General features: G+C 45.6%; 1 protein-coding gene across 10 annotated transcripts in view; it reads right to left on the reverse strand.

Moving 5' to 3' along the window:
• DEPDC5 (DEP domain containing 5) overlaps window positions 1-19,302 on the reverse strand; it is a 75,425-nt gene that overhangs the window by 11,564 nt on the left and 44,559 nt on the right. For 6 of the 10 annotated variants that reach the window (XM_019539174.1, XM_019539171.1, XM_019539173.1 and 3 more), the window contains exons 28-37: window positions 16,023-16,140; window positions 15,694-15,861; window positions 13,458-13,677; window positions 12,459-12,592; window positions 8,873-8,981; window positions 6,219-6,281; window positions 4,404-4,555; window positions 3,570-3,647; window positions 2,861-2,993; window positions 1,453-1,561 (exon numbers count right to left, since the gene is read on the reverse strand). In XM_019539174.1, coding sequence (XP_019394719.1) covers window positions 1,453-1,561; window positions 2,861-2,993; window positions 3,570-3,647; window positions 4,404-4,555; window positions 6,219-6,281; window positions 8,873-8,981; window positions 12,459-12,592; window positions 13,458-13,677; window positions 15,694-15,861; window positions 16,023-16,140 — 1,284 coding nt within the window. The remainder of the gene's footprint in view (window positions 1-1,452; window positions 1,562-2,860; window positions 2,994-3,569; window positions 3,648-4,403; window positions 4,556-6,218; window positions 6,282-8,872; window positions 8,982-12,458; window positions 12,593-13,457; window positions 13,678-15,693; window positions 15,862-16,022; window positions 16,141-19,302) is intronic. The other 4 variants (XM_019539178.1, XM_019539179.1, XM_019539177.1 and 1 more) reach the window with 1 other exon arrangement.

The following is a 19,302-nucleotide window of genomic DNA, read 5'->3' on the forward strand; positions in this document are numbered from 1 at the left end:
CACACGCCCCCTCCCTCATTGTGCACAGCCCCTGCTACCACCAGCAGCAGCAGGCAGCGAGGCCTCGGTGCTTCTGGCCCATGGCAGGCGGAGACCCCCAGCGGTGCATGGTCCTGGTGAGCCCCAGGACTGCATGTGGCCGGGACACAGGCAAGAAAGGAGGATGGAGCCAGCCTGGTGCCACAGAGCCCTTGCCAACCTGGGCTCCACATTCGTGCCTTCCCACCCTGGGAACCAGCACAGACCCTGTGCTTCTGCCCATCCACTGCCACTTCCTCACCATGCTGCCTGCCGCTGTAGCCCTTCCCCTGCCGCTTCTCCTCTTTCCCACCTGCTGCCACCACTCCCCTGCTCCCACTCGCTGCTCTGGCAGCTCACAGTTCCCAGCTGCATAGCCAGGACTGCAGGATGGAGCAGGAGCCAGCTCAGCCCCTGCGGTACCCAGCTGGCTCCTGCTGCCACTGGCCCTGGCCCCAGGTCTCTGTGCTCCTGCCTGCCCGCTCACTGCTGCTTGCCCCCCCACCCTCTCCCTGTCACCACTGCTTTCCCCGTACCTGCTGCTCCAGCACCTTGCGGTTCACAGCTGCATGGTCAGGAGTGCAGGATGTAGCAGGAGCCAGACCCACCCAGCCAGGCCTCCACAGTTCTCGGCTGGCTCCTTCTGCATCCTGCAGTCCAGGCCATGCAGTCAGAAACTGTGGTGCTGGCCAGGCCGAGCTGGCTCCTGGTACACCAGCACCCCCCCGCCCATTCTTATCCGAGTTTCCACTCTCAGATGGAGGGAGGTGGGGAATAGCCCCACGGCTGCCAGGCCAGAAGCCTCTGCTAGGCAGAAACTTCTGGCTGGGGACTTCAGGTGGGGCAGAGCTAGGCGGGTGTTGGTGCTGCCACCCCTAGGTTCTGCCGCCAGCTCCTCCTGCCAGCTCCTCCTGGGTCTTCCTGCTGCTGGTGCCTTCCCATCTTCAACAGACAGCCACAGGCAGATAATAATTCATTTTCTAAATTTTTAGGGGCCCCGCAGGCCGGGCAGAATCGCCTGGCAAGCTGAATCCAGGCCACGGGCTGTATTTTACCTGCTCCTGGCCTAGACTGAGAGAACATAAAGATCTCACACCTGTTCTTTGATCAAACTTAACCCTATCAGCCAGCAATTGAAGGAGAAGCTTTTCAAAAGAGGGAGGACAGAAGCATCAGATTACATCTGTCCCTAAAATTCACTTTTTTTTTTTTTTAATTCAATGTATGAAGTCTAGGGATCTCTCTTTGGATCCCCCTAGAAATTAACCCACAATGATCTTCATTTATGGCTACTCCTCACAACTCTTTCAACTTCCTTCCAAGGATGCAGTTCTGCTGCAACACCTACAATATAACTGGCAATGCTAAGTGTCTGTGCTGACAGCAATGGGACAAATTATTGCTTTTAATTCTGTAGGAACATGAGAATCTGACCTCTGTCTGGCTCCTTATCAACGACAATCTTGTAAAAATAAAACCCATAGATGAAGGTGCGCAAGGCCTCTCCAGAAGCATGGACAATCAACTGCTCATCCAGCATTTTCTAAGAAGTCAAACACAAAAGAAAACATAGATTTTCAACAGTGTGAAGGGGGCTCAGAGAGGAATAAGACATTAAAATCAAAAATGGGTCTTCCCTTGGAGAGATTCAACGTACATGTCACCTGGCCTGCAAATATGGGAGATGCAACATGACATTTTGCATCTTTAGCAGACCAGTGGTGAATAAGAATCCACCCAAATCTTAACCTCCTAGATAAAGGAGGTTTGTCATTTTAGTTCCCTCCCTTTCCTGTCCAGATTAGTATTCCTCTGCTGTACTTCAGCTGAGGTTTAAGAATGCTGCCCTCTTATTTAGATGCCTTTTTTACCCATGGGTTTTAAGAAAGCTGCAATAGCTAGGATGTGGTTTCAGAAATCAGAAGTGTTAAGATCCTCTCTGCTTGCTGCTCTGAAATCAAAGGAAGGGAAGAGAATTCTAGAGTATTTCTAAGCCTCAAAGACTACCCCTAACACATTCATACGTTCATAGATGTTAGGGGCTGGAAGGGACCTTACAAGATCATCAGGTCCAGTCCCCCTGCACTTGGGCAGGACAGACTGCTGGGGTCAGATAACCCCAACAAGGTGGGCGTCAAGCCACTTTTTGAAGATTGCCAGGGTGGGTAACTCTACCACCTCTCGGGGAGCCTGTTCCAAACCCTTGGCACTCAACTTGTAAAGAAGTTTTTCCTTATGTACAGCGTGAAGCAATCTTCTATCAGTTTGTGCCCATCATTTCTCGTCTTCCCCAGAGAAAAGGCCACTGCACAACTTACATACATATATAGCTTACAATCATCATTTTCACCATACACCTGTAGTATCAACAGTAGTTGGTGCAACAAAATGCAATCCTATCACAGTGACCTACACTTTTAATTAACTCAGAGCTTTTGGTCCCCATGAGCCAAGGCATAGTATAACTTTTAATCTGTCCCATTAGCAAGGAAAATAATGCAACCTCTGCTGCATGTTGGCAAGCTGTTCAGTAACAGGATATCCAAAATTAAGTCTATAAGAAAATATTTTACCTAGCTTGTATCAAAGGGCAATTGGATGAGTTGCAAATTGAATGCTAATGTAGCCGCAGCCTCTATTGCAAGCTAACGCTCTGCATTGTGAGGGAGTACAGAATTCTGCTGACAGAAGGTCACGCTCCCCCTGCTACTATTACTACACAATGCTAGACAAGAGCGGGAATAGAGAGATTTTTACACTGCAGCTTCCCCAAAGTTTATGCCTTCCCCAGTGAACAGGATATTTCTGGCACTGCCTATGCTCCTTTGGTCAGTCCACTTACCTGCATGATATCAATAGCCATTGCCTGAGTCTGCACTCCTTCCACATTGTTCACAAGCCAATGGACGACTTCAGCACTGATGAAGGAGTATGGGGAGAGGCCTTTCTGTTCGGAGAGCAGCTGGATCCCTGTACTGGAGCCCGAAGAGGGAAACAAAAAAGTTTTAAAAAGCAGAAGCTTAACTTTTACACAGGAGAGTATTCCTAGGTTACTCCCTCAAGCTACTTCAGTAAGGCTGGGACCATAGTAATTGAAATCTACACAGCCATTTGTACCCTGATTTCTAGACACCCCTGCTGGGAGAGGCTGGAAATGAATACCACAAAGACTGCTAAAGAAAAGCAATTCTAGGATGGACAGAGGCAACCTGAGCAGGATGCAGGGCCCGGGACAAATCAGCCCATGCAGGGCCCCACCCCGTCTCTGATCCCACAGGCCCTGGACGTGAAGAAGCTGCCGTGGTGTCGGCCGGGGGTTGGGGGCAGTAGCAAGTGACTGGACACAGCCACTGCTTCACCCAGCTTTGTGCTGCTGCTGCTCTGTCGGGCTCCATGGGGCCCCCCAAAGCACGAGGTCCAGGGTGGTCGCCCCGATTCATCCCCCCCAGGGACAGCCCTGAGGATGGACTATAACTGCTATACTGAGCATTCATCCTTTACTCCTAAGGTTTTTCTCCAAAGCCCCAGTCCAGTTTTGATTCAGAACTTACGTGGGATGCTTCATGGCTTCAAGAATTTCAATCAGAGTGGATGAAGAAGTTAGTGAGTTCACAGAACACTGCTGGGAGCTGAAAAGTAATGTAATGAAAGTGTGTTTTATAACCAAAGTAGTTGCTAAAAGAGAATTGCTGCCCCTTCTCTTCCCAGTAATGGTTGTTCCCTTTCTATCCCTTTCAGTCATATAAAGAAGAATATGTTAAGGCCTTGGGCTAATTCTTTTCTAAGCTATAAGCATATTCCTGAGCCAGCTGTATTCATACTGCACAAATCTTTTCGATACGCTGAAGTGCAGGTGGAACGGAGAGCATGCATTTTTAAAGCTGGTGTGTTTTTGACTTGCATAATAAACAAACCTAAGAAACAGGTGCAAACAACTTATTTTTAATACTGCTTCCTCACACAGTGGGATGCCATCAACCCACTTTTATCCAATGGTACCATTTTTTTCCTGCAAGGAGAAAAGACACTGATTTCCATGTTTATTCAAACTACAGCTTCCTTGCAGTGTTCTACTAATGGATCTCAAAGAGTCATTATGGAAGGATAAGACTCTTTTAGGGAAAGGGGAAGACAGGGCTCCAGGTCTATTCAGGCTTGGAGAACAAGACTGAGGCTGTTTTTAGGATGATTATCCAAAAAGAGCATTCTGCATCTGAAAGTCCTGGAACAAGGTCTGCATGTGACAAGCACCTTGCAGGGCTGACAATCGTAGTACAAGAAATCACGTATGCTGTCTGATGCTGTTTGTGCTAAATAGCCCCATCTTACCAGAAAGCAGACCGCAATGAACAAACAGCACTGCAGAACTGCTGTGCTTTTCTCACCTGTTCTCGGCTGAACCAGTTGTAGCATATCCTTGGTCTCCTATATTCTGGGAACTTCCTAGGGCCTGGGCACTGCCCCTCTCAGCTGATTGGCCTGTGCTTATCAACGTACTGCCATCTAAGGTAGCAGGAGCTGTTTGATCTACAGACACCTGCAGAGAACGTGACATAACATTGTTACATAATTCACAACACAGTCCTTCTTGCATATCCGCTAGTCCTCTCATCAGCCCCGTACCTCATGTTCTTTTCACTGATGAGCAATACTTCAGACAACCATGCACACATGCAAAAGGCAAATCTAGTCCTGTTTGGGGCACCACTGCTGACAACTCCAGAATGAGTTACAGTACTCCAAATTGGCCCAGTTCAGCATCACTGAAAGAACTGCTGGTCAGGTAACGGTGCTTGTCACATCCTGGTATTTTCAAATTCAAAAGCATTAAGATTTACAAGGAAGTGCCACCACACAGACACATGGCTGACAGAAGAGAAACACTAGTCACTAAAACAAAGTGGGAAATGATTACGGAAAAAAACCCAAAAAAGCACAAGTAAACCCCTTCTCCACCTCTAACTCTGAGACTGGAGTACATGAATTCACCACAGGGAGTTCAGGTTTCTTAATATGAAGAGACCTCTCTCTCTCAAACCCATCTTCCTTTGATTTCTTAAGGTAGCATCACGGGACTGATCGGCAGTCGCCCACAGCTACGTCACTGAGTAAGACTACAGAACACTTTCCTCCCACGAGAATACTTGTACTATTCCATGGCACGCTGAATAGTTAGCAAAAATTAACAAAAAACCTTTTCAGAAAGAAGAGGAATGCTGAAAGATTCAGCAAAAGACAGGCTGTAATTACCATCTGCCATTAACATGTATGGCTTAGGAAAGGCACATTATGTAAAAGCTACATTACAGAAGTGTGAGGGAGGCATGTGAAACAGCAGAGACAAACTGAAATAGGTATAAAATTAGGGCTGATTTGCCTTTGTGATTCCACGGTACAGGCCTGTCTGAAGGCACACAGCTGGCCAAGGCAGGCAGCCTGAAGGAGGAGGACAACTAGACTATGGGGCCCTGTTATCCTATGTCACATTTCTCACTCCCACCATCTAAGTTCTCACATACTGCAAACAGTGTTCTTTCTCCACAGCCAGAAAGTGGCAGATGCTCCATATTGAAGCTACAGCCAAATCCTAACCCTCCCTAGAGCTGGTTTGGGCTAGCACATGCCAAGAATACACTATCCTATAACGAACCTTAGGTAGGGGTACCAAGGAGCATATAAACGACATCTGCCATGACTACCTGATAAGATCAAGGTAAATTATACAATGTTTCCAGCCCCCAGTCACTTAAGAATCCTAAGGTCACACCTCAGTCTCCACAGCATCAGTTATGAAGACAGATTCTGCAGGAGAAACTTGGCTGAGAATTAGATAAATATGGGCCATTGCTACCTTGATTTAATGAGGTGGTAAAAAACAGGAACTTATTGAAAATATCATCGATGTTCAGTATTTGGCAAGAGGCTTGCCAAGAAAAACAATGCAGGGTACAACAATATCTAAAGCACAATACAAGTATAGAGTTGTGAAAAGAAACCAGTGCATTCACCACCAATCAATCTTTTTTATATTGATTACTCTCCTTTTACTGTAGTGAATCACTAACAGTACTGTCCTCACTGGAAATCAAGGAGTATAACTGGGAGCTAGCCCATGCTTAACACCCCCAGATTTAAGTCCAAGGGCACAATATTGTGCAAGTCCACATACCAGCAATGGTAAGAGCCAATGCCAAACTGACCTGTGGATAGAAGGTTGAAGCTGTGCGTGGGCTGCGAACAAACTCCATAAAGAAGGCCCCATCCTGAAGGCATCAGGAGAAGTAGGAGCAGTGGTGGCAGCAGTGACAGGAACAAGGATTGGAAGAAAAGCAAAAGAAAGCATTGTGCCAGTGCGCAGTCACCACAGGGAGGAAGGCATCAGAGGAGTTAGGAACCCAAACGAACCCAGAAAAGCAGGCATATCAGAATGCAGAGCATCAGTTCTTTCTCTCTCTCTCCTTAGCAGACATGTCCCAGGTACTCATTACAGAGCATCACAGTGTGATTAGGGGCCAGCTCAGAGCACAGCCTTTCCTTGCAGGGAGAAACATTCAAGATTAGAAGTGTACTGGTTTTCATTTCATGGAACTGCGAAGGCTGTGAAATGATTCATAACCTCCAGAACAGCAGGATGCAATGGCAACTTTAAGAAATAATCCTGGTTCTATCTCATTAGTCACTCGAATGACAAAAGGGAGTGGCGAGAAACTCCTTTCAGGATGTATTCTCTTCTCAGCTGCAAATTCTATTATGGTATGAGGGAGAGAGAAAAATTCACTGTGGACATGTTATGTCACCAATTTCAAAACACAAACAATTAAAAAGACCCTCCCCATTCTGCATTCCCCTCCTACTTGTATGCGGTACTAATGTCTCCCTGCTACTATTCAAGGATTTGTGGCAAGTCCTGCCATATAGGATGGGGTAATGGATTTGACTAGATTCTCTCTCTCCCTCTCTCATTTTGATAGGCTTCTTTAGGCAAAACCATCTGAGTTGGCTTGCAGTCACTAAGCTGAGGATATATACGCAAAAGACTTATGTTTCCAGAGACTCCACGCTGTGATTACATATCTGATGGCCTAGTGGGTCCGGCAGCCTACAAAGGCCAAAGCTAGAGCAAGAAACTTTACAAATAGCTGTGTTTGCCCAATTAGGCTGTGTACCCAATTAGCTTCTCATCTTAAACTGTTTGTGGCAGGATGTGAACTGCCTACCAACTTGATTGGTCAGATGCTCTGAAGCCAGGAAAAAGTATGGGGCCACTAATGCAGTCCTGCCTCAGAATGCACCAAACTCCAGAGCTGAATGGCCTCTTGATAGATGATCTTGCTCTGCATGGCATAACACACAGTCCTAGTAGTGTCAGTCAGCATGTGGGTTGTGGATTTCCAGAGCAGCAATAGGGATATCTTACATGCCAAGCGAAGGACTGAGCCCTAGGTCATTTGTGATGCATAAGCCTGCGTGTCCTAGTAGGCTAAGGTCTATTCTAACCAAAGATTCAGTGAGTTTGATGTTGGTTAATGAGGTTCAACAGCATCTGGAATCTTCCATTTACATATAAGCCATTACCTTGGACACACTTACAAATAAAACCTTTTTAAAAGTACTCATTACTGAAGTGTCCAAGCTCTGCCAACAGCAAATATGCTCATTTAGACTGTACTTTAAAGCTGCCCTTCGGACCAAGTTTTAACCTAGTTTTTCAGTTATAGCCAATAGCATTTGTGTAGAGAACAAGATATGCTCTGCAGTCTGTAACAAAATGTGGTACCAGTTCAGTAAACAGAATATGCTGACAGAGAGCCAAGTTTTTCCTTCTTCCATATGTTGTGCATGGTGCCTCCCCCTTGCCCTTTGTGAAATCCTCAGCAGCGTTACTGATGCTGAAAGTGTGGGTTTTAATTGAGGAAGAGCAATGTATGGAAGTATAGGCTACTGGGCAGCTCAGCTATGAGTTCTTAAAGCAAAAATTAGGGTCCAAAGGTCTTCAGACAAACTTAATTCTCGTCATTTATAGAAAGTCCCATCCCTTCCCCCTTTTTCAGCAGAAAAAGAATCTACAAGTTCCCAATGCAAATAGAGGTTTCTTTGCAATAAGAGTAGAGTTTCATATCTACATGAATATAAGATGAGATGTCTTCCTCCAATCAGCTTGGGGCAAAAAGCCCTTAGTTTTATATTTGCCCGGGGAGGGGGGGGGCGGTGGCGGCACGCAGCAGGACAGGCAGCTGTTGCAGCTCTGACTCTGGCACTGAGCCCAGGTCAGGGTCAGAGTCAGACCAACAGCAGCCTCCTGCTACCCCTCTGCCCCACTTCCCCTCTGCAGTTTTAGAATACCACCAGCACACTCTTAACAGTTGGTTCTGAGACACCATAGAGACTCTTCTTAAGCTGTTGGCTGCACCTTCAGATCTGAACCGACACTGGAGTCGCACATTACCTGTGCCTTGGTTCCTGCCACTTTGCTTGAGCCCCTATAGGCAAATAGGTTGTTTCCTAACTTGAAACCAGATCCTGACTAAAATAAAAATCAAGACCACTACCTGCAGGGGAATAAGGCTAACTAGCAAGTACGAGTGCACTGAGAAGCAGGCACACAGAGCTGGGATTCTTCCTTGCTGCAACAGCCAATAGAGCCATACAGAGATGTTTGGGCCTCTGCATCTCTTTATGCATTTAGATGAGGGGGTATAAGGACATCTGGGGTGAAGTGCAGCCCCAACACACACAGATGGCTTAAAAAAAATATGACATCACAGGTCTGAGGAAATTGATTTGAAAAACTTCCCTTATTTGAGAGATTTTCTTCTGGAATTAGCAACAAAGGACAGGATGAGAGAGAGTTTACCTTGCGAGGGCTGTCCATGTAGGTGGGTGTGATGGCAATGCTCCCACTCTCAGTAGATTGTCCAGAGCTCTTCCCAGCAAGCATTGCTGCTTGCTGCTCCCCCAATGTCCTAAAATAAAGGTGAGGAAACCCATAAAGTTTTTTTTCACAACATCCTGGCTAGACTGGCTAAAGAACGTTCTGGGAGGAAGAGAAGGGTGCTTTCCCCCACAACATGTAAAATAGCAGGGACCCCTTAATTTATTACCAGCTTTCTTCTACACCCATAGTACTGCCATCTAACGAATACGTTCATGGATTTCCTTTGGTACACTCAGCACCAACAGCTCTGGAAATAAGTTTTTGCTCTCAAGGCTGCATGCAGTACCAGCAGTCTTAACATTTACTCAACATCTTCTCTAAGGTCCTGCTAGTAATACAACTACTTAACCTCAATGTTTAGCCTTTGTACAAAGACACTTTTAGGTAAAGGCTGCACACGCTCTTAGCTCATGCAGAGCACTCTCCACATGGATTTGCAGAAACAGAGTGGCACTACAGTTCACAGAACCATGTCAACACTAGGCAGGTTTTACCAGCTTAGCAACTGCTGGGATGATATATAAGTGCAGCTCTTGAAACAGGAATACCCTTACAATGGGCAAGGCTGCACCTTATGCTAGTAGAGTACAGACATCCCCATGAGCAAAAACAAGCTAACCAGTAAAACAAAGATAAAATGTTTTCAGAAAGCATTGATATAATGTGTCTGTACTACAGTCTTCACCTGACATGATGACTCTGGGCAGAAGTGAAGGCTTTTCACATCGTTGGCCATTACAGCTATCATGGGAGAAGCATCTAAGGGTAAAACATAGCCTAAAACGTGACTGCTCTGCTTTATGAGGGGAGCTTAAAGACATTTTCACTCTAATAAGCATCAGAAAGAGTTCTGATTTTAAGAAGAAAATCACACTCGAGTCTACACAGATCACTTATCTATTTCTGATCAATCTGTAATATCAGCTTTCAGTCAGAAAAATGTTCAGATACAGAAGGACGGAACACTTATTTCAAGTGAAATGAACTACAGTGTACAAAGCAAGCACAATATGAGATCACAGGCAGCTGAGGCCTTGTCCATACTGACGTTTTACCTACGAAAGCAAATGCATTAGTGAGACTCCCTTGTGCAGATGTGACTGACAACAGTGCACGTCACTTCGGTTCCCAATTAAGACAAGCCACCCTAAGGTAAATTCCATCATATCAGCATAAGCAGTGTCTAATAAACCAGAGCATTAGTACTGGTGCAGCTATACTGCTAGTGGTAGCTGAAAACTCACCATAAACATGGCTTTTTCATCAGAGAAGGAAACACTATGGCTGTTCCAACAGAGATTGGAGGCATCACCTGCATAAAGGTTTGAACCAATTCTCTCCTTAATGTGTGGGAACTTGCATGAAAGCATGTGTATGTGTAACTCTGATTAGCATGAGTGGGAGTTAACAAAGGAATTAGAATGTCCATGACAATGGGAATTACTCAGAAATCCACCCACAACACCAAGAGCGGTGTCATTATAACGTACAAACTGGGACCATATCTGTGACTTCCTGTTTAGTCTCCTTTCCCCAAACGTTATATTTATGACTTAAAATAACTTTCCTGCTGCCACCTTCTCTGAAGTGTTTCAGTTCACAATGAACCTTTTGAATATTCAAGTATCTTTAAGCAGGAGGTTCAACAAATACATCAATGGGGCATTCAAGGTCTTGGTTTTAATCTACAAAGGTCCCCATATTTTAGCACGTGATTAGCTTAGAGACTGCCCCTCCCAAGCAGCACTCCAGTGAGCTACTTTACTGGAGAAGCTATAGCTGTCAGTCCCTAGCTGGACAATTTGGACACAAGATAAAGTGTCATCAGTAAAAGGTTTGCAAATAGCCTAGTCTGAATTGTTGTATTATGAAGCGAAATGACTGGGGGTGATGCTGGCTCTTTTGATATTTTATATGCATTCACATACATATGGTGTTTAATATCCTCCAAACAGTCAAAAAAAGAGAACAGCAATATTACATCCATGAAACAAATCTGAACTGGAATGAAAGTGCACTTGAGACTTGATGTTCGATACCACTCATGTATTGTTAGAGTAAAATATTTAGGTTTGTATAAACCACTTTGCACACTGTAGCAGGGCACTAAGGTGCCTGCTACTGGTAGAGCTGGGATAACTATCCAGGTGCCGGTTGCTAGAGCAACCAGAGGGAGCTAGGGGCCTACACCTGTCAGTGGTCAGCTGACTGGAAGGGGCAGGGCCTGGCTCCCATTTAAACCCCAGGGCAGAGGCCAGGCAGGCAGTTCCCTGCTGGCAGCCAAGGGGGAAGGAGCTCTGCCTGAGTGAGAAAAGGGTAGAAGCCTGAATGTCTGAGCAGCGTGATATTAGTGAGAGATGGAGAATTCTTGGGGTGGCTCGAATGTTGTTATAGCTGGGCAGCTTTGAGCTTATGTTATAGCCCAGGGGCTTGTGTTTTTTTGGCTGTTAGACCGGTGGTTTGGGTGAGGATATAAGGGGATGGAGGAGGCCTCACAGGGGACTCCAGCCCCAGAGCAGGGGGACAGTAACTGAGAAGCCCCAGAGGACGGGGGCAGCATTGGGAGTGTGCCGACTCCGAACACCCAGTAAGGTGCTGAGCGAAGCAAGGCTGTGGAAAACCAGAGCACCCGAGTATCACTGAGACACTGAGTAAGACTGAACAACATCCATTACATCTGCAAGGCTTGGGGCGTGGTAAAGGGGTGGTTGGAGCCACGCGTAGCCCATAATGCTGAGGGAGCACAGAAACACCCAAGATAGAACGAGCTAGTGTACAACAGGAAACTGTGGCCAAAAGAACGGAAAGGGAGCCTCCCTATAATACACATATAACATCAAAGACATGGCAGGTGAGAATGGAGGATGCCCTTTAGGCAACTTGGCACAGTAAAGTGGGCGTTAGGGGAGAGCATCGCGACCTCCTAAGACACCCATTCTGTTACACACACCAAGTAAACCTGTACTGTGCTCTCCCCTATCTGTGGGCTTGGACGGTGCAATTGCAGAGTTCTCTTCCTCTGAACTCCTAGTACCTAAATCTATTATCTTTTGGAGTATGGGACAAGACTCAACCTTTTAGCCAAGACGTTGCCAGCTTAAATCCAATAAGATGCTGTCTTCCTCCTCCTTCTCCCCCATTTTCCTGATTTCCCTCCTAGAAGGCAAACAGTTCACCTGGCAGAAGGCTGACCTCTGATACCCAAAAAGAATGGTTATAAAAATGTGCATTTCATATGCAATGCATCCAGGTGTCATGGTAATCATCTCTTTGTAAGTTATTAAAAACACACTCTTCAACCTCTTTGCTTCTTCCCCAATCCCAACCTATCACTGTATTTGTACAGACAAAACATGCCAACTTCCTTTAAAAAGGGCTAGCATTTCCCCACCATTACAACCACACTAAGGAAGTAGGATGAGACAGTTGTCTTGTTTGAGCAGGTGGCATCTACATGGCATGGGTGTTTAACAGCTGATTATGTAACTCAAGTGTTCAGGCTTACTTCTGACTGGCTTCCATCTCCAGCAGGGCAGAGAGTGCTGAGGTTCCTTTCTTCCCAATAGGAGGTCCAGGCTGCTCCAGAGAGTGGGTGGAAATTGGACCAGCCATCTGCAAACCCTTCATGGCTGCTCCTTTCTAATCAAAATGAAAAGGGAGAAAACAGAGTTAAGATCTATAAGGCTCAACTAATCAACAAGAACGTCACATCACACAACAACCACGTCACCCAAGAGACAATAAAAAAAAAAAGTTAAGGGCTGGTCTATACAGGGAAACTGAGTGGACTAGCAATTTCAGAATAGAGGTCCATGTGGACACTATTCTGAAATAAAAGGGATTTCATTTTGAAATCAAATGACTCTGTTCACAAAGTGAAGTAATCCTGAATTTTGCAAGTGTGTCTCTGTGAAGAAGCTAACTGTGGGATAGCTATGAGAGTCTACTTCCTTCGTGTAGACCGGTTCTAAGAGAGAATAACATCTAAACCAGTGCACCAGCATCATGCTTTCACTTATACACTAGGTCTCTAAAATCTGAGGAAGTGCATAGTTCTTCCATATATCCATAAGACACAGTTACTAGTACTGGCCACATGGTGATTCTAGTCAGACCATTCATTACACATAAGAGATCCACCCATCTGGATCTCTCTGCTGGGGTGCTTGTCCCTCTAGTCACTAAGTTCACAGTGCACAGCTTGCTGGATCTAGAAAAGTGAACTGTTTTACTCCATAAAAGAGAAGACTCTTGCAAATATCATGCCAAAGCAAGTTGCAAAATGCAGCCACATTCACCAAGATCCTGTCACAAAACAAGAGTTCTTAAATAGGTGGTTATCAGTCATGTTTCAAAAACAGACTGAATGGAAAGCAACAGGGGCAGCAGACAGTACAGCAGTATACTGCAATGCAAGCTGATGGGAAAAGGTAACTAGAGGAATTAAGTCAGAGAATTAATTTGGCCTTCACCCCACTGAGGGTAATGTAAAATACTGGCTCACTCTGATCATTCGGTCTGATCGGTGGCGCCGACGAATACGATTCAAACCCTCCACAAAGCGGATGAAGCCATCCAAGAGTTGCCATTCCTCCTCATCAGAGCGGGGCTTGTCTCCATATACATCACAGTGGACTTCACCTTCCATAATGCGCTTTGTAGCAGTTATACAGGCTGGAAGCAGCAGGAACCGTGTTCTCCAGAATTTCAGTGACTCAATAAGACTGGAGAAAGACATACGGAACAGGGAGGGGAAAAAAAAAAGACATAAGACAATATTGGGTGCTAGTAAACGTGATGAAAACAGGCTGTTTTTGCAGTTTAATTGGGTCACACTGTACACATGCAGGGTTTTTATAATTTAAATGAGTTTATTAATTGCAAACTAAACCACATCCACATGTAGTTTAGTTTGCAATTTAGCTATTTGCAACACTGCAGCCTTTTGACAGCTCACCTCCCCCCATTCTGCAAGAGGCAGGCTGAAGGCAGAAGCAGCAAAGGGCCTGATCCTGGGAGAACAGTTGGATCAAGCTAAGTGCTGCCTCTGAGCTGGGGCAGCACCCACCCCCTAGCACCTGTCTGGGCAGCCCCAGGGCGACCGCTGCTGTGAAGAGGAGCAGGGCCCCCTGCCACTCAAGGCCTGCTAGCAGCTCGTCCCCCAGCCATGGGCAAGGGGCAGGGTCCACACTGGGGGGTGGGAGGAGGAGGAGGATCAGGCCCCTCGCTGGTTTCCCCCTCCCCCACCCCGCGAGCTGTCACCAGGCTGTGCAGTCCCTGAGCTGTAGGGGGAGCCTGGTCTTTCTCTCCACGGTGGCGCCACTCCCCAGGGCTGCCTGGGCAGGGTGCTAGCTGTGCAGGTGCTGCCCCAGCTCAAAGGCAGCACCTGCCAGATCCAACTCTTCCCCCAGTCCAAGCTGGGCCAGCACCCACCTACTAGCAGCCCACCCGGGCAGCACTGCCACAGAAGGAAGAACCAGGGCCCCCTGCAGCTCAGGGGCCGCCGCTCAGCCTGCTGGCAGCTCATCCCCCTGGCCGTGGGAGAAGTAGGCAGGCTCTGCACAAAACAAAACAAAAAAATAGTATCTGTCCCCCCACCGTAATAGTGATGGAAGCCCCTAAATTGAAATGGTGGGTTTTTAATCATTGTAATTAAAAACCCATCATTTCAATTTAGGGGACTAAACCCCTATCATGTGTATAAGTGCCCACTGAGCACAGCTCTGTGTGCGTGATTTCATACAAAAGAAATTGGCTGCCAAGCTTCTTTAGAGTCTAGCAAGTACAGTAAAACCTTATTAGAACAACCCTGAGTCGGAAAGAAGGGCTCATCAGGTCCCAACTGCAATTTCTGGAGTTAATACTCCCTTAACCATGGTAATAATGCTTCACATGACTATAACATTAAGCATTATATGGTCTGCCTAGGATGGTGTATTCAGTAGAATCCAGACACTGGGAGGTATTTACCATCAAACATGATGATATACAACATAGAAAACAAGTCTATTTCCAGATTTAGAAAACCACAGGATTAGACCTACACTCTTAGTATGAACCACTAAAAGCTACTTTATAAAAGTTTACTTCTTAAAAGAAAAAGGAAAGGAAAGGAAAGGAACAGAGAAAAGGGAATAGAGAAAAGAGAAAAGGGAAGGAAAAGAAGGGGAAAAGGGGAAGAGGCTTTGCAAGTTCAGGCTAGGACAAAGAGTTGAGACTTGGAATGAGAGAGAAAAATAAAGGAAAAGCTATTTTTGCCGAGTAGAAACACTGCAGAAAATCTAACCACCAGAAAAGACCAGCTACTAAACAGGAAATGTGAAGAGAGTATCGTCAAGCAAGATCTGTTTGAGTAAGCCCAAAGGAAGTTTAAACAAGAACAGGGATGTTTTGAATTAGATCTAGACATTAAAAAGGAGCCAAAGAAACTGTTAAAGGACTGCACAAATCATCATACTATTGTGCATGTATGGAGGAGGCAGAATGATCTCAAAAACTCAGCATGAGCAAGAATTTGTCCCAAGATCAGGTGATGCAAACAAAGAACTGAATAAAATCTGAACAAGGGTGATAGAGATCCTAGAATCACGTCACTGAATGAAGACCACTCATTTTCCCTCCAGTTTCCATGTCAGAGCTTCTCCAACCTTTACAGACTAATTTGTCTGAGCAACTGCAAGTTTGAAAGAAACCAAGGAAATAGACAAACAGAAAAGTTAGGATGGAAACTAAGACCTCACCTGAAGTCCTCAGAGCCAGCAGAGCAGATATACTGATCCAGGTAATTCCATTTGTATTCTTCTAACCGTTCATGGGAGAACTCTACCCAGCAGAAAACAAATTCAGAGTCCGAATGGGAAGGGCACAAACTGTATGTGTAGTTTATTTGAGCAGATTCATATGGATACCTAAAAGAGACACGGCAAACCTTAACAATCCTGACCCTTCCAATGGTAACAGTACAGGAACAGAAGAAAGTGAAATAAATCCATTCATTCCAATTCAGATAACTGAAAGCGAATCATGCTGGACTAGTGATGGTAATTTACTTGAGAGAAGAGATACTCACTTTGGAAGGTATCGAGTGACAGTAATGATTTTGTCCTTTAGGGTCACTTTGTGGAAAGTGCGGCCCATGCTCAGCCAGTACTGGTCTTCTTCCTCAGGTCGATTTCGTGATACAAGGCCTAATTGTAATACACAAAACATTATCTGCTTGCCTATCAAAGTAGTTGGAGCTTCGGGCTGCCTGCAGACATTAAAAAGGACTTCACCGGAAGCAGCAGCACGTTACTTCAACCCAGCTCTGCAGCATCTGTATAGATCGGGTGCTTCAGCAGGGCCTTTTGGCACTTTTATCTAAAACTGATTCAATCAGCTATTAGATAAAAGCACCAGAAAAGCCCTGCTAAAGTGCCCAATCTATACAGATGCCAGGCAAGCTGAGTCCAACTAAGGCAATACCTCTCTTGGCTGCTGCAGGACTGCACCGAGTTTAAAGTGCTGTTTTTTTGGGAATTTTTTTAATGTCTGCAAGCAGCCTTGCTGAACAAATACTCTTATACTAAAGGACTCCACTGCATTTCTGAACAAGGATATAAACCAAGAGCTGTCCTTCCTGCTACATTTTAAAATATGACTTGCTCGAAAAAATGCTTTTGTTTTTAAGGTACCAGTCACGAATATCACCATTCAAGATTAAGAATCTGCATAACTTGTTATTGCCAGTGTGTTATCTAACATGAGTGGGGCAACTAAACTGCAGGTAAATAACTTAATTGCTGTGTAAGCATATTATCCTGTAGATAATTTGAACATCATTTTTCATCGCTCAGTTTCTTTCATTCCTGGACCTAGCACCTTCAACGTGGTGTTTTCCCAAAGGAGCCTCTTCATTTATTTCTCCTCTCCCCACCACACAAACAAAAGGCAATGATTCTAATTCTTACCCCTCATACCTTCTCCTTCCTATAAGCCTCTCATACATGCACTTTAACTTTACACACACACACACACACACACACACACACTGCCCCTTCACCCCCACTGTATTTATTTTAATAGAAGACAACCTACTTTGAGCAGTGGCTGGACTAGATGATCTCCAAAGGTCCCTTCCAACCCTAATTTTTGATGGTTCTATAACCCCAGTTAGAAGATGACTCCCCAGTAATTAGATTTTATACATGGAAAATGTATAAATTATAATTTTTCAAGTATACAATTTTATTGGAGGTTTGTCTTGAATTTGTCCCCCTCCTACTGCTACAGCACAGAAAATAAATTCTGGAGGGGGGAGGTCAGGTAGCCCCTTTGCTCTCTGCTTCCCCCCAGCTTTTCTCCCTGGCAGACCCTTCCCCCTTTTCTTACTGTTAGACATTTCTCTCCTTGAGCACATGGAAATAAAGAGCAAATTTGAAAACAATAACCTTGAAATCAGACATGGCTATAGCACTTTGTATATAGTACCAATACACTTAGTTCATCCAGAACTGATGCACGTTACCTTTTTTTGAACCACTGCAAGTTTTAGCACAATTTTTTCTGCAAAAATGTATCTCCCTATATCTTTATAGTTTTGTCTCGTGACTGATCCAGTTCACTTGACAGTCCATGACACATCTACAGTTAAACCATCATCATTCCTGTTACCATAGCTGCAACCATGCACCTCCACACCCATCACCATCTCCTTTACCCATCACAATAATGCAGAGCACCGTAGCACTTTCTCCCCGCTTCCCAAATCCCCAGCTTCTTTCCCTAGTCCTTTCACTCATTGTCATAGTCATCGTCATTGCCCTATCCAGCAGTCCCATTTCTGAACAGTTTGTGCCAATCTTTTCTCATCCACGTGTCCCCCGCCATCTTCTCTCCATCATCTTCCTATGGTACACCTGCAGCTCACTCACTCCCATTCAGACACAGTTCTCTACTGGGAGGTTCACGTGACTGTACATGAACAGGTTTCTGGTCTTCCACAGGGCATTCCTGAAGCAGATGAACTGGCTGAAGCAGGCTGTCAGGGCCCTTTACTGCTTAGTGAAGTGTCTAAATATCACCACCACTGGTGAGGGTCTTGACCCCTGTCACCATTATGAGTACAATTACTCTCCTCTACAACTCCCTAGCGTATGGGCAATTCCCAAGGAGATGGCCAATTGCTTCCTCCTTCCACCAGTAGGCTAGCCCACTGAGCACTCCCTATGCAGGCACTGTGACAATATGCTAGTTCAAGTCCCTGTGTTCGTTCTGTACATCTTCGTGGTAGATTCACTCCCACAGCCTGGAAGCTATTGCCAGGGACTGTGTTCTCAGGTAATAGTCTATCCTTTGCCCTTATCACTTCCTACATGTTAGGGTGGTTTGTCAGGGTCACTGGGGCCTCACTGGGCAGTTCACATTTGCTCCAGAACAATTCCAGGATCTTGTAGAACCATGCAGGCACCATGGTCCATAGGTTTGAGGTGGGCACCGTGTACACCCCCACTATCACAGCTGGTGCCCTGCAAAATACTTTCTGAAACAGGCCATTTTGGATTCTGCCCCAGTTGCCAGTTTACAGATCATCTACCTGGCCTAAAGGAACAGCAGGACATCTGGTATTCTTCAGCCCCCGGTCCATTTAGTCTTTACAGCATGGTCCTCACAATTTTCTCCCATCTGTAGCCTTAGAAGACGACACACATAGCACCGAGGCGGGGGAGAGGAGGGAACCAGCATGGTGTACACAGAAGCACCGGTAGCAACACTGCTGTCATGAGTGCTACATCCCCTGCCACTGACAGGCAGTGGATGTTCCTCAGTCCCAGGTACTCTTTATTTTTTTTCTTGCAAAAATATTTATTTCTATATAAATAAATAAATAAATAAATATGTATAACTGTACCTCTAACAACCCTGTCACATGACTGCTGTGGTTCAGTTGACAGACCAAAAAAACACACTTTAACTGTTAAACTATTTTAGTCCCATTGCTCTCATGCGCTCATCACCTTTTCCCTGAAAACATCCGTTTCATAACAGACTCCCTCGGTTCCCTCCCCTCTCCCCCTCGCAAATCCTCCTCTTGTTTGTCCAGTCCTTTCACTTGTTGTATTTGTCATTGTTGCCATCCTCACCACTCTCTTTGAAGGGCTTGCATCTGAAAAGTCTATGCCAGTCCCCTCTACTCCATATGAGGTCCCTTTCCCATCACCCTCTTCTGTCTTCCCATAGTAACAGAGCAGGCAGTTATTTCAGGCGGAGGGCCGCATAGATTTAACAAGTTTTGGCGAGCTGTTGGGGGCCACATAGGTAGCCCCACCCCTTGACATTTGCCCCACCCATTAGTTGCCACATTGAGACCA

The sequence above is a fragment of the Crocodylus porosus genome, unplaced genomic scaffold (assembly GCF_001723895.1).
Source record: "Crocodylus porosus isolate Cpor-Errol unplaced genomic scaffold, CroPor_comp1, whole genome shotgun sequence".
NCBI classification, from domain to species: Eukaryota; Metazoa; Chordata; order Crocodylia; family Crocodylidae; genus Crocodylus; species Crocodylus porosus.